Source organism: Neolamprologus multifasciatus, chromosome 15 (genome assembly GCF_963576455.1).
Source record: "Neolamprologus multifasciatus chromosome 15, fNeoMul1.2, whole genome shotgun sequence".
NCBI lineage: Eukaryota > Metazoa > Chordata > Actinopteri > Cichliformes > Cichlidae > Neolamprologus > Neolamprologus multifasciatus.
In genome coordinates this window covers 1,087,792-1,102,116 of record NC_140453.1, presented here as the reverse complement: position 1 = coordinate 1,102,116, position 14,325 = coordinate 1,087,792, and the positions used below count along the sequence as shown (strand labels likewise).

The 14,325-nt window shown below is 43.3% G+C and overlaps 1 protein-coding gene across 1 annotated transcript in view; it reads right to left on the bottom strand.

Annotated features, from left to right (window-relative positions):
- Positions 1 to 438: 438 nt before the first annotated feature.
- Positions 439 to 14,325, bottom strand: part of vsnl1a (visinin-like 1a) — a 44,609-nt gene continuing 30,722 nt past the window's right edge. The window contains exons 3-4 of the mRNA XM_085133926.1: positions 4,906 to 5,121; positions 439 to 2,481 (exon numbers count right to left, since the gene is read on the bottom strand). Coding sequence (XP_084990052.1) covers positions 2,284 to 2,481; positions 4,906 to 5,121 — 414 coding nt within the window. The 3' untranslated portion in view covers positions 439 to 2,283. The remainder of the gene's footprint in view (positions 2,482 to 4,905; positions 5,122 to 14,325) is intronic.

The window sequence follows — 14,325 nt, the reverse complement described above, 5'->3', positions numbered from 1 at the left end:
TGTTTTTTGCAGATTGGTGAACCTCTGCCGACACTTCTGAGAAACGCTGCCTGCGTCAGTCATGTGACTACGTTCATTATTTACAAAATGTTATATTTTTCAGTTCCACTTAAGAGCTAATATTTTAAATGAAAGAGTAAAATGTCTCAGTTTAAACCTTTGGTATGTTTTCTATGTTCCACTGAGAATAAAACATCTTAGCATTTTGTTTTTGAAATTGTGTTTGTAATAATTATTACTTTAAGGTAACTGAGAAATAAATGTATTAGCCAGAAGAACAGCTAATGCTAACATGTGTCCAATCGTATCAGTGACACCTTTTTGTGTCGCTAGCTCTTAAACAACGACATCAGCAACTCCTACCAGGTAACTATGAGGGGCCACACAGACCGAAGGTTGGGGACCACGAGTGACCTTCAAGTAACAGAGCAGACAACAGCCCATTGAATTCCTTTTATTAGATTAAACCACAACACAGGGAGTAGTGCAGCCATGTCGTCAGGGACACAATACATGCTACAAAAGAATCCTCGTACACGGTTGCCAATGCTTACATTTGGTATCTTGATAGCAGTAAGAATAATAACAGAGTTGTAATTAGAAACATTATCTGGCCAAAGATGTTCATGTAAAGAAGTTCAGATTAGAAACTCGACAGGGGGACAAGTCACACTGCTGTAAGATGACGATGGACTGCTATGATATATCGTTATTGCAGTGCTGTGTATATTATGACGTCACGTCTCCTTTATCCTCCGCTAGCTCGTAAAATACCGGTAGTTTTACGCAGGCTGGAAAACGTCAGAGCAGGGCAAACGGGTGATTTCCAAAGCATTCTGCGCTTCACTGAACTTCTCTACACTTGGTTTGCATCAGTACAATTTGTGAGAGAAAAGGAGTAAAAAAGTACAAAAAGTCTGACTGACTGGTTAGAGAGAAAGACTTTGAGGGGTTGAGGAGGGGGGCAAAAATCGTCCGATCTGCTAAACACGCGGCTTTACGGGAAGGGCCGTCCTCTGGTAGTAATGAAACGTCATTCACTGCTCCTTTTGCTGCTTTAGCACTCATTTACTTCCACTGAAAAAGACAAACAAGACACTCCAACAGCCTAAGAAACAAACAAGAAAAAACCTCTGAATCCATCGTGATGATATGCAACCCGTGGGCGAACTTGAACGAAGCGGACGCGATGGTAACGTAGAACGATCTAACTGCTGAAGTGTTTTAGCTCCAGCGCTTCCACTTCAAAAATCCTCCACGTTCAACACCTGTTAGTTCGTATGATGACTGGATTGTTGTGTTTCAGTGCACGTGGAGCAGGGGTTTAGTTCTTAGTAACATGTACCACACCTAATCTACAAGGAAACATGCTCCCACACTTAAAGCAGTCAAAAGAAAACGTCTCGACAAATCACAAAAAAACTACATCCCATTCGACGGACTGACTGCGGTCAACTATTTCCTTCCTAGTCAGTAAGAATTATCTCTCCCGGTTCTCCCACCACCAAAGTCATTGCGCTGCTCCGATAAGGCTTCCTGTCTTCGATCATAGGATGCAAAAGGAGGAGCTTTTTTTTTAAGGCAGAACCTAAAGGCATGCAAATTAACTACATTTACAGTATTTACCGACAGCACGAGCATGTTTTCGGAAGGAAAAGTTGGACAAAATCCATCTCTTCTAGAGCTATTGGTACTTGAGACGATGGATAGAGTGTCTTATTGGAGGCAGATACATTATCATAGGAATTTGGTTCGGTTGACGTTACTCGGTATAATGAAACACACACAGCTAGCGCCAGTAAACTCGGAACAATAAATAGAGTAGCGGCAAATTCAACGTAGCACATCGCTGATGCGCAAGCTCCAGTGGAATGAACCTGTATGGAAAATACTTTGCACACTTCACATTTTGGCAGTTGATCTTTAAATAATTTAAATATATATTCATATTTATAGATCTATATATATATATATATATATATTAATTGTGCGAGGTGTTTATATGTAGTGAGAGTTGTGTGTGTGTGTGTGTTTGTACTGTGAGTGCGCACCCGTACCGTTGGCACCTGCACACTGGTTGTATGTTGTGTGTAGATCTTTTATAGCAAATAACATTCTCATGCACACGAGTGTTTCAAACACAAGAAGCAGATCCATTGAAAGGTAGTCCAAGCATATATAGAGATTTTTTTTTCAGTGGAAATAGCTGCAAACTGAATGGAACATGAAATTCTTTCTGTGCAGTCCGTGGCGGCTGGTGGAGCGCTCCGCTTGCCCTCCGGCCTATTTCTGGAGGTCACACTGCAGCAGTAATACGATGGACGGGTCGCTCTTGGCCGCCTCTTTGAACTCCTCCAGCGAGATCTGATCGTCGTTGTTCTTATCCATCTTGGAGAAGATCTTGTCCACCCTCTGCTCGGGCGTCAGGCCGTCCTCGTTCATCTTCATCATGATCACCGTGCCCACCATCTTGTAGATGGCCTGCAGGGGGAGGAAGAGGGCAGAAGACCTTTAGAGCACGCTGCAAAGTTTCCTTCAGCTGCCAGTCTCTAAATCTGTACTCTAAATATATGTTCCTGTCTATTTATTCCTGAGGAGGCTGTAAAACGTTGTGAAACTAGCACTTGTGTTAGCTGCTGTTAGCTGCTGTTAGCTTGTTAGATACTATTAGCTGCTGTTAGCTGCTGTTAGCCTGTTAGATACTATTAGATACTATTAGCTGCTGTTAGCCTGTTAGATACTATTAGATACTATTAGCTGCTGTTAGCTGCTGTTAGCCAGTTAGATACTATTAGATACTATTAACTGCTGTTAGCCTGTTAGATACTATTAGATACTATTAGCTGCTGTTAGCTGCTGTTAGCCTGTTAGATACTATTAGCTGCTGTTAGCTGCTGTTAGATACTATTAGATACTATTAGCTGCTGTTAGCAGATGCTAGCACACGTTAAAGATGCTTTACATTGTTGAGCTCGGACACACATAATCATTCTCACACAATATGAAAGTGAGATTTTTGGGATAGTTGAGCCTGGTACTGGCTGGCATAATATTAGCTTATATTAGCTGGCTTGTTGTCAGCTGTCTGGAGATGTGAGGGCTGCAAGTCTGAACTGCTGACAATAAGTAATTGCGACAATATTGGGAATAAATGAACAGTTTTGTGTGTTAGAGGCGAGGCTTGAGGTGAGGAGGAAGAGGATGACGTGGAAATGAGGAAGGAGGGAGACTGTGAAAGATGTACATGTTCAACTGTTGCACATTTATAGTTTGAAAGAGCTATTTGTGATCTTAAAATTTAAAGCAACTTCTATCATAAGTGTACCACACATGTGGCGGCTCTCTAGCCACAGTCCAACACCTCTATTTAAGATTTACAACATGGCAAGTTCCCCAAACTGTGTCTGCTCCTACGTATTCTCTGTGGATTAATTATGAGTTTATGAAAATACAGAATTAATCACTAATCGATGTATATTTACAATATTCTTATTTTTCTATAAATACCCTCAATAAATTACTTACTGTACCTTTACGTGGAATTTAAGCTTCTGAGTTCGATCTACGTGATAAAAATACTGTAATCACAAACTCTACACCATAGGTGTCAAACTCTGGCCCGCAGGCCAAATTTGGCCCGCAGCCTAATTACATTTGGCCCGCGAAGCCATACCAATTACTATTACTCTAATTACTATTAGAGCTGGCCTACTGGTATTATACAGCTAATACATATATTGTTTAGTATTAAGCTTTGCTTGTTCCATATTCAGCTTTTCAGCAAAACTTCCATAAGAAAAGATTCATTCTTATATCTGGAGGAAGATTTTTTTTTTCAATAAATATTAATGTTAGCCTGCGACTTTGTTCCAGTTTTGAATTTTGGCCCACTGTGTTTGACACCCCTGCTCTACACAGTAGCTTATTGTGTCGTCTGACAACAACAACTATGACAAACATGCTCTTTACTGTTGTTTCCTACTAAGCATTTCCAGTAACGTCTTCAAAGAGAGAAACTCCACTGCAGTTATAGCCAGTCTGCTGCAGAGCCTTCACGTGTGCTTTAGCTAAACCTATCAAGGATGCTGAAGTATGAAGCTGCTTAAAAGTGGAGACTTTGATAGTAACGTTTGCTGTAATGTCGATTAGGAGGTTCTATTTGTTGGTATAATTGGATATGCTGATCAAATAAAACAAGGACAACACAATATCTGCAACCTGCGCCGACTACAGATGTTGTTAGTGTTGTTCACCTGCACGACTGACAGGGTGAAATACAAATCTGTGCAAGTTTCCTCTGAAAAACCTGAACACTGTCTCTCTTCTATTGCTGCTGACACAAAGCTTTTTAATTATGTCTTTTCTAGTCAGAGAGACATTAAATTCTACATGTTTCAGATCGCCTGCAGGGGGAGAACGAACACTGCATATTTTCCTTCAGCTGTCACATTCGAATGTCTTCGGGTGTCTTCGGATGTGACGTTACCGTTCAGAACAACAACGGTGAACAACTTCACTGTGGATGTTGTTACTAATGTTTGCCTGCATGAAACAGTGGGAAATGCCTTTGGGAAGCATGAAAATGAACTGAATGCTGAATATGAAGAGGCATCAATTCCATGTTTCTCCAAATGGCATATTATTGATCCTTACACAAGGATCAGGAAAGAATGATAAAATAATGGATGCCTCAATGCAAACAGGTCGAGCAGGAGTGGCCTGAATTACAGACGAGGACGTTTGTCTTTAGCTGCAAACTGTTTGAATAACCTCAGCGCTCAGTAACCAAAGTACAAAAATAGTTGTCCTGGTGACTCAGCAAGTTACAAAGCTAGTATAAGGCTGTCCAAGTAAAAATAATCAAACCCCTTTAACGGCTTCAGAAAGTTTCGAACCACATTATACCTCGATGATCTCCAGCATCTCCACCCGTGTGATTTTGCCGTCTCCATCCAGGTCGTACATGTTGAAAGCCCAGTTAAGCTTCTGCTCGAAACTGCCCCGTGATGTGATGGACAGCGCGCAGATGAACTCTCTGAAGTCGATTGTGCCATCGCCGTTCTTGTCGAAGGTCCTGAAGGCGTGCTGGGCAAACTTGGACGCATCGCCATAAGGGAAGAACTACAAAGAGAAAGAAAAGGGTGGGTAAGTACTTGCGTATGTTTCTATGATTTATTTATGATTTAGTCATTTGAAGTCATCGGGCACAAGAGCCTTTAGATAATGTTTCAGAAACAACCTCTAGTGTTTTTCACACGAGTGGCCAAATAATGTACAAACATGACGTCTCCTGAGAAAGCAAAGCATTTGCAATCAGTAAACGCTGATTATCTTGGGTGGCTAAATGAACTTCGATTTCCTATTGCAACTCAGTGTTTTGTAGGCTTTGTTCTCATTAGATTCACCAAGGACAGTAATTGTTCCAGGTTGTCTGTTTGGCAGCAGGATTACTCAAAGCTGTGGACAAATGTGCAGAAAGATTTAGCAGAAGTGTGGCTGAACGTCTGAAGCTAATCTGAGATGGATGAACTGAACTAACAAAAGACTCGATATCCTTGTGGATCCAGCCTTGGTCGAGGTTTTCAGTCTCACGTGGCTGTTGCTGTGTATTCATGTGCAACTATCCATACTGTAAAGATGTCCTGGATCGCTGTCGCTTCCAAACGCCCAGAGCCTGCAGTCTAGGGCTGCTCGATTATGGCAAAAATGATCATCACGATTATTTTCACTGATATCTCGATTATTTGACGATATTTATTTAACAATAACAATGTGTTGAATAATGACTTTAAAGATTGTCAAAAATAATATAAAATAGTGCAAATACTGATAACAGTGCAAATGTTTGCAATATAAGAAAGAAATGAAAAATGTAAACATCTATGTTTAGTGAAGTTTGCAGTGTTGCTCTGTGGTGCAGCTACGACACTGTAGCAAAGTTTACACACTGTGTCTACTTGATCCACGTCTGACTCATGAACCCATAATGTTTCCACACCACTCAAGTTTTTTTTACCTCTTTTCAACCAACAGCATCACTCTCCTCTCCAAATAACTTCTGCTTAGCTTTCCGAGCTTCCCTCGGGTCCTCTTAATCAGCGGTCCCCAACCCCCGGGCCTCGGACCGGTACCGGTCCGTGAGTCGTTTGGTACCGGGCCGCGAGAGTTGAGGCTCAGGTGTGAAATGTATAGTTTTCAGGGTTTTTATCGGTTTTCAGCGTTATTTTGTTATCGTTTTTATCGTTTACTCGGTTTTCCTGGGTCTTTTCACGTGTGTTATCAATAAATCTTCTTTTTTTCGGTACCAGTACTAGTTTTATTTTGTTGTATTTATCCGCGACACCTTAAAGGCCGGTCCATGAAAATATTGTCGGGCATAAACCGGTCCGTGGCGCAACAAAGGTTGGAGACCGCTGCTCTTAATTGTTGTGACACGTGTTCGAAACGCAGAGAGGTGCGCTCGATTTGCCACACAGAGCAGCGCGAGAGTAAAGCACGAGGGAGGGGCTAATAATCGGCTCAGTCATTTTTAATGATCGTTGAAAGCCCAGATCGTAATCGAGATTAAAATTCGATTAATTGAGCAGCACTAGTGCAGTCTTTTCTTCAATTCTAGTTCCAAAACAGGCAACTCCGGTTCACCGTGTTCATGAGTCCCTGAAGGTGACCCCAGGCTTTCCCATGAGTAATGAATCAGGATCTCTGACACAAGTCGCAGCGAGAACTACTGTACACTTTAGCTCCGAGAGATATTCACACGGCTGTTTTATCCTGACACGTGTGACTTTAATGCGGTTCCAAGTTACATGACCTTTCCCCTCACAGCTTTGTGTCGCCGGACTTCCCCGCTGATGCTGATCTGATGTCTGATACATGTGCATCTGTTGGCTGTTGCTAACGTGAGGGTGATGATATTCACCTGCAAGCGTGGTAGAGCCCATACTTTTGTCATTTCATCAAACCTAATTAAATCAATGTTTTGTAATTACTTTAGTGATTAACTTACTTTAATTTAGCACTTTAGCCTGATTGCCAGTGAAAAATGCTGATAATTATCATCATCAGCCTTTTCAGCAGGACCACATTAGCATTCTGATTAGCATAGATGCTACCTTTAAGGCAGTTCTGTAGATAATACCTGAATTATGTAACTAAAAACAAACCAGTTGAAGGTGTAACCATGTGCAACATCATTTCATTTGTTGAATGTTGCAGATGCCTAACTACACAGCCCATCTCTGCTCTCTACAGTCCAGTAAAGGCTCAGGATCCTCTGGGTTTTACCCCCAGTAAAGTACTTGAAGCACAAAAAGTGTGTTGACAGTCGAAGCAATCCATATCATTACTGCACGCCAGCAGCATATGAACACAAGGGCAGAGATTAATGCTGTAACTGCGTGGAAGGCCACCAAGCCCCCGCTCGGCTCTTCGTCATCTAGCGTGCAGCACGAACCCTGTGGGCGGCTGCGAGAAGCTGAGCCATTCATTAGACACAACCTTCTGTTTGACCTCCCTGGTAAAAAGTCTGGGTCGATGGTTAATCTTAGCCTGAGCGAGGCTGCCCCCTGAGGACTTGGGCAGGCTGCTTCAATCTTCATCGAGCAAATGGAACAAAACAAAGAGAAAGATATTGTTGTTTTATTACTTTTGCACCTGATTTCACCATAACTCATTCAAGGTCAGGCGCAGCCACAGAGTGAACGTGTAGAATATGAGCAAAAGAAGAAAGTCAGGCCCTCGTAAACTTTGTGTAATCTCTGCGTGTCCACAGGCTCACATTCAGGAACCACAGCAGGCATGCACCTTCCCCGTTTAATATATCTGCAAATGTCAAGACATCCTGCTTGTACTGACATTTGCAGAACTACACAATGAGCAGCTGAGTTGAAACACAATTTTTTCTTTTCTTTTCAGTGAACGTCACATTTCCACTATCAGATTTCACTCAGAAAGAAACGCTGTCGTCAAAAGAAGACTGATATTTCCTTGTGCAGTAATCTTTGACAGCATGGATTTGTCCTTGGACCTTACCAGCCTTGCACACATAAAAAGCACAAGCAAGACCCCGGCACAGCACAGAGGGAATCAATGACAAAGATATGGCGTCGATTAAGCCGTGAAAAGCATGAAAAGCGTGAAAAGTTGAAGCTGTAACTTCAAAGTGTTGAAAAAAGCTGATGGGTAACTGGCAGCAGTGAAATCTGGCTGGTTTTCACAACCTGTGGAGTTAAAGCAACATTAGCATTTATTTGAATTGCTAAAGTCACCGAGCTCTGTTCTGGCCAACATCAGTGTGAGACTCGGGTTTGTGTAGAAGCCTCGTGCTCCCCCATGTTCACCAGCAGCTTTGCTGTTCAGTGTTGGACACGTAGTTTCCAGCAGAGCCTTCATTTAGATGAAAAATGTATCTGGTCAGACGTGTTCTGTAGGGGTGGGGGGAAAAATGGATACTGTGTAGCATGGTGATATTTTGTTTGCTAATAATGTATGGATACAGGGACAGCAGAAATCGATACTTTGTTACAAAAAGGTTTTTGTGCTCTGACTTCAGAGCATGTTGATCCTTTTTCTGAGCAAGAATCCTGACATTCCTTCACTGTCCAAATGTGTTTAATAAACATGACAGTTTACTTATTTTAATTTAAGACATGTTTTATTTTAATTAAGTGTAAAACTTTTTTATTTCATGTAAAATTATATTTTGTTTTAATTTACTTTCAAATTCTTCAGTTGCTGAAGGGGCTGCATAGTTTTCATAAACTGCATAGTTCAGAATAGCTATAATTGTACCAGATGGTTGTTCAGTTAAGTTGGACTAGACTGTAATACAAACCGTTCAGTTTGTCAACAATCAAACTGAAATGAGAGAAAGACTGAGTGTGAGACTTTGATATTAGAGAAAATGAATATTGATAAAGTTTACCTTTATGTACAGAATCTGAATATCGCAAAATATTTTTAAAAATTGCAATAATATCGTATCGTGCGTTAAGTATTGTGATAATATCGTATCGTGGGATGTATGGTGATCCCCACCTCTAAAACATAACCTCGTGCTTTGGGCAAAAAAAGGACTTTTTAGGGGAAAAAAGGTTGAAAAGTTATGTCTTTCATATGTTTTAATTCAGCAAAGATTAAAACATGTACTGTTAGAAAGACGAAAGTATTGTGATAATATCGTATCGTGGGATGTCTGGTGATTCCCACCTCTAGTGTTCTGTGGATTCCTGTGTTTCCACAGGTGATAAAATCAAACACCCAGACATACTTTGAGACTCTCTGCTGACTGAGTAACTACAGAGTTATTCAGCTGTTATTCCTCCGGTGCTAACATCAGCACAAAAACTGTACGCCTCAAGCTTCATAGCATGGATTTCCAAGGCTGGTAGCCCAGTACTCGTGTCCATACAAGGTAACCATGAACTTAGTCACACAACAGAGCTCTGCAAAGCTGACTATAACTCCAGAGTCAGAGGAGAACTCTCTACAAGCTGACCACAACAATCTTCACACCTTCGGTTTAAACGGTGATATTTTAAAAATGATAGCAGCCGATGACCGAAACAAACCCATCAGTTTCAAAGGCTGCAGCCAGAGGAGAGCACCCGTCAATCATTATTCGTTATCAGCACATGCACACAGGAGCATTTAAGGACGCTTCCCAGCACTGGACTCTTGAGGGGCAACCACAGGTTCTGTCCCTGACATCCTGTTACGTCAGACACCAGCAGCACATGTTTTGATGGGAACCTCACGTAGCCTCTCTACTTAAACCAAACCCTGCATGACAAATTTTCTGTTTTATTCCCAAATGAAGTGCAGTCAAAGGTGTTTTTCAGCGTTCGCACCGTTGTTGAATCTGTTTTCAGCTAGCTTCCAGAGCTGTTGGCTGTCCCTTGGTTGTATAACTTTGGCTAGATCTCAGCTTTGGGCCAATGAGGACTGAGAAATGTAATGTTCTGTTGTTTAAAAGCCAGTGTAACGATACTGGAATACACAGAAGATGAACTGGAAGTGTAATGACTCTCATTGACTCTCACATGCTAAAGTGATATGACTTATGCAGCATGTAGTTGCTTGTTTGCTTGTTTAGAAACATTCGTTAGGTGTTTGTGTAGGTTACAGGACAGCACAGAAGCTCTGATCACAGCAGCACAAGAGCGTCCTCTAAGCACCACAGAGGCAGGAGTCCACCGACTATGTCACCCATGCAGACTGTCCAAAAGTGCCCCAGAGACTCAGCACAGAGCAGCAAGATGTTAGAAGCAAGCTGGGATGGTGTACAGTGGGAGGCACAACCAAGTGGCTGTGCTAGTGTACAGGAACATCGGTGCCACGTATGAAGTCCCCGAGCTCCCATAGGAGCTTCCAGTGTTCCAGACAAGCAGCTGCTGGCCAACCAACCACACACAGTGGTGACTGACAACGATTAGGGATGGGTATCGTTTAGGTTTTATCCGATACCGGTGCCAAACCGGTACTTTTGAAACGGTGCCGGTGCTTAAACGGTGCTCAACCCGGTGCTTAAAGAATGGAGAACACAAAATTGGTCCAAAAACCTCTCATGTTCAGCTGTTTTTTTGTAAAAAGATAACAATGTTAGCCTTTTCTGCAGCTATGGGGCATATATGGTATCACTCTTGGCTGGAAGCAGCTTAAACAATGGAAAAAACACAAACTTTGTCCAAAAACCTCTCATGTTTAACTGTTTTCCACTTTTTCTTTGGTCATTTTAGCCTTTTTGTCCAGGGTGAAGGGAGCATCTGCCATCAAACAAGAAGACAGCCGCATGTAGCTATGATGGTGTTTGCTAGTTCACCTTACATGCATTAATGTAATAACGTGGTTAGCCTACTCAACGTAAATTACACACGAACAACATTAAGCTACTCACGCAGAGAAGAACGGCTGCTGCTGCATCATCATCCTCATCATTTCTGCTACACTGGCAGGGCTAGGGGCCAGGACTCTACTCTTCGGGTTTTTGGGGGATGTTGCTAACTCCGGGTCGATAACAGGCACCACACCCGCAGTAGATGTGCTCGGTGTGAGGTCTCGCAGCAAGCTATCAAATACGGCGCATTTCTCTGCTTTTAAAAAAACGCTATGCGTCGCCAGGTGTTTCATCAGATTCGAGGTGTTACCTTCTTTGACAGTATCACAGTATCAGCTTAAAGCACTTGTTGCAGCTGCTGAGTTTGCATCTTTTGCTGTGAAGTACAGCCAGACTTTGACCGCTTCACCTTGGACATTTTTAATCTGTAGCTCTGCTCTACAAGAACGTACGTACCTGGACCCGCCTACTATCCTCGGAAACGTAAAATGATTGGCTAGAATCTAAAGTGTATCACAGCTCAGGAAAAAAAAAAAGCACCGAAATGTGCGCTGCTTTTCAGTCTGGTTACTACCGTTTATGCCATCATGGCACCGGATACCGGTACCCATCCCTAACAACGATAGATGAGAGACTCCCAGCAGACGAACAACAAAATAAAGACATACTCGGTGCTATTAGGCCCTGTAACCCTGAACCTGGAACAGTGACTCCAGCAGATTCCAGGCACAACATCAGAAGTTTGAGGAACAGCTAAGATGCACAGAAACCTCAAACTCCTCGGCCTCTGCTACAGGACCTGTACATGCATGTATACATGTGTCTGTATACTGATCAACTACAGCAAGCCAAAGCCCATGTGTGCAGCAGACAGTCTCGTCACACTCAGAAACAAGGATCCTGCACTAAGACGAACAACCCAGCACAAACTGTCTGGAATCAAGACTGGGGGAGGAGACAAGGCCATGAATCCTAATGGGAAAATAGATCGCAGTGACTTGGAGATGAGGGATGAAACCATAGAGAGTAAGGGTTAGACCGTGTTAGCTCAGGTTATAAAGTGAGATGAGGTCCCACCCATGTAACTTTTGCTGCAGTGCGAGCCGATCAGACTGCAGTGGGAAGTTTAGAGAAGTTCAGAAGAGAAAAGATATGCGGGGGAGGAGGGTGTCAGCGGGCACAGAGATGAGACGAGACAGAAGAATTTCAAAAGAACGAAAGGAAAAAAGGAGCAAGGCAGACAAAGTGTGAGGACGACAGAGCTTACACCCATGATCCAGGTCCTTATCTGCCCTTTCAGAGACGCCACACTAATGCGAGGATGGAAGCCAGCGCGAGCCAGCTTGCATGCACGGGACGCTTTGTGCATAAATGCAAAGTGGCTTCCTTCCCCCGTACGCTTCTGCCTCAGATCATCCCCCAACCCCGGAGGAACGGGAGGAGGCACGTGGACCTGCGGGACGACGTGGGAAGAGTTGAGGAGAGGGAGGAGGAGGCTAAGTGAGAGGGGAGAGGAAAGGTGCCAAGGAAGGGATGCGGGAAGGATGTTTAAGGGGTGGGAGGGGAGCGAGAGAGAACGCCACTGCAGTTCCCAACAATCTGCTAAGTTATGAAACAGTTACGTAAAAATGAAGAAAGAGCAAACCGCCCTACGTCGCTAGATGGCACGCAGTTACAGTTGAAGGGACCGTGTCCTCGACTTTACACTTACAGATATTAGGCCGTTAACGTCTCCATTAAGTCGTACTCTCCTGCTGATCTGGCAGCCGTTTGCTGCTATGGCTGTTTGCAGGATCAAAGGACGGGCTCAGTGCCAGACCGCTCAGCCAGGCGCAGCTGCTCTAATAAAGGCTAATGTCGCAAGGTTTGCATGCGTGTGTGTCGAGACTGATTCTGTCAACAAGCACACACCACCTGAAACATGCTGCTGGTAAATGGAACATTAAAGCCTTTATAATCAGCCTGCAAGCTGGTGCTGGTGCTGATCCAAACGCTGGGAGGCAGGGCGAGAGAGGACAGGAAACGCGTGTGGGAGAGAAAGACACTCAATCGTCACACTTAACTGAAGGCCGTTTCACACTGACAGAGCAGCGAACGACTGCAGGATCGTGGAGCAGATGAATATTGCAGCTCCAAAGTGCCGTGAAACTGCAAGTGACTGAACCCTCAAACGAGCTCATCAGTAACGACAGCACAACGACTTTGATTCCAAAATAACTTCCAGGAAGTGTTTGATCTGCGTTTCTCTTTAGCTGAACTCGGCTCGTCAAGCGTTCGGCTGGACGGAGAAACTGCAGCTTAAAAGCTTTGAGTGATGACATCACAAGGGTCAGCATTTATATGAGCTGAAGACGATTTACGATCCACGGTTTCTGATACAGTTTGGAAGCTGCTAATAGTAAAACTGCTGCACTGTAATGTGTGTGTGAGGCTGATGAGAAGCAGCAGATAAGGACGAACTGTTTGGCTTTTCTCTGCAGTTTGAGCGAAACTCGCCACCCACGACGAACTCTGCAGTCAATCCAAATCCCCGGACCTTTAACCAGGAAGTATTTTCATTTTGACCAGCGCTGTTGAGTTTCTGTTACCTCTCGCTGAGCTTTCAAGCTCATCTTGCTAATGAAAGTGGGCAGCACTGCCAGATATGAGTGACGAGAGAAAGATAGAGAGAGGTTGAAGTTTTATCCACTCAAATGTCCACAGTGTAGGTGAGACAAAAGATATCGTACAGTTTCTGAAGGCGATACGGCGCCAAATGCAAATTAAAAATATAAATACATGCAGGCGATGTGACAGGATTATCCTAACATGCTAACTTTCACGCATTTCTGAGCCATCATCACACAATGACCCTATTACTACTTGTTGTTCCTAGAGTATTTAAAAGTAGAATGGGAGGCAGAGCCTTCAGTTTTCAGGCCCCTCTTCTGTGGAACCAGCTTCCAGTTTGGATTCAGGAGACAGACACTATCTCTACTTTCAAGATTAGGCTTCAAACTTTCCTTTTTGCTAAAGCATATAGTTAGGGCTGGACCAGGTGACCCTGAATCCTCCCTTAGTTATGCTGCAATAGATGTAGGCTGCCGGGGATTCCCATGATGCATTGAGTTTTTCCTTTCCAGTCACCTTTCTCGCTCTCTATGTATTAACAGACCTCTCTGTATTGAATCATATCTGTTATTAACCTCTGTCTCTCTTCCACAGCATGTCTTTATCCTGTCTTCCTTCTCTCACCCCAACCAATCACAGCAGATGGCCCCGCCCCTCCCTGAGCCTGGTTCTGCTGGAGGTTTCTTCCTGTTAAAAGAGAGTTTTTCCTTCCCACTGTCGCCAAAGTGCTGCTCATAGGGGGTCATATGATTGTTGGGTTTTTCTCTGTATCTATGAAGCGCCTTGAGGCGACTTTTGTTGTGATTTGGCGCTATATAAATAAAATTGAATTGAATTGAATATTATGGTGTTATCGTGACATCGTCATGACTCTGACCATC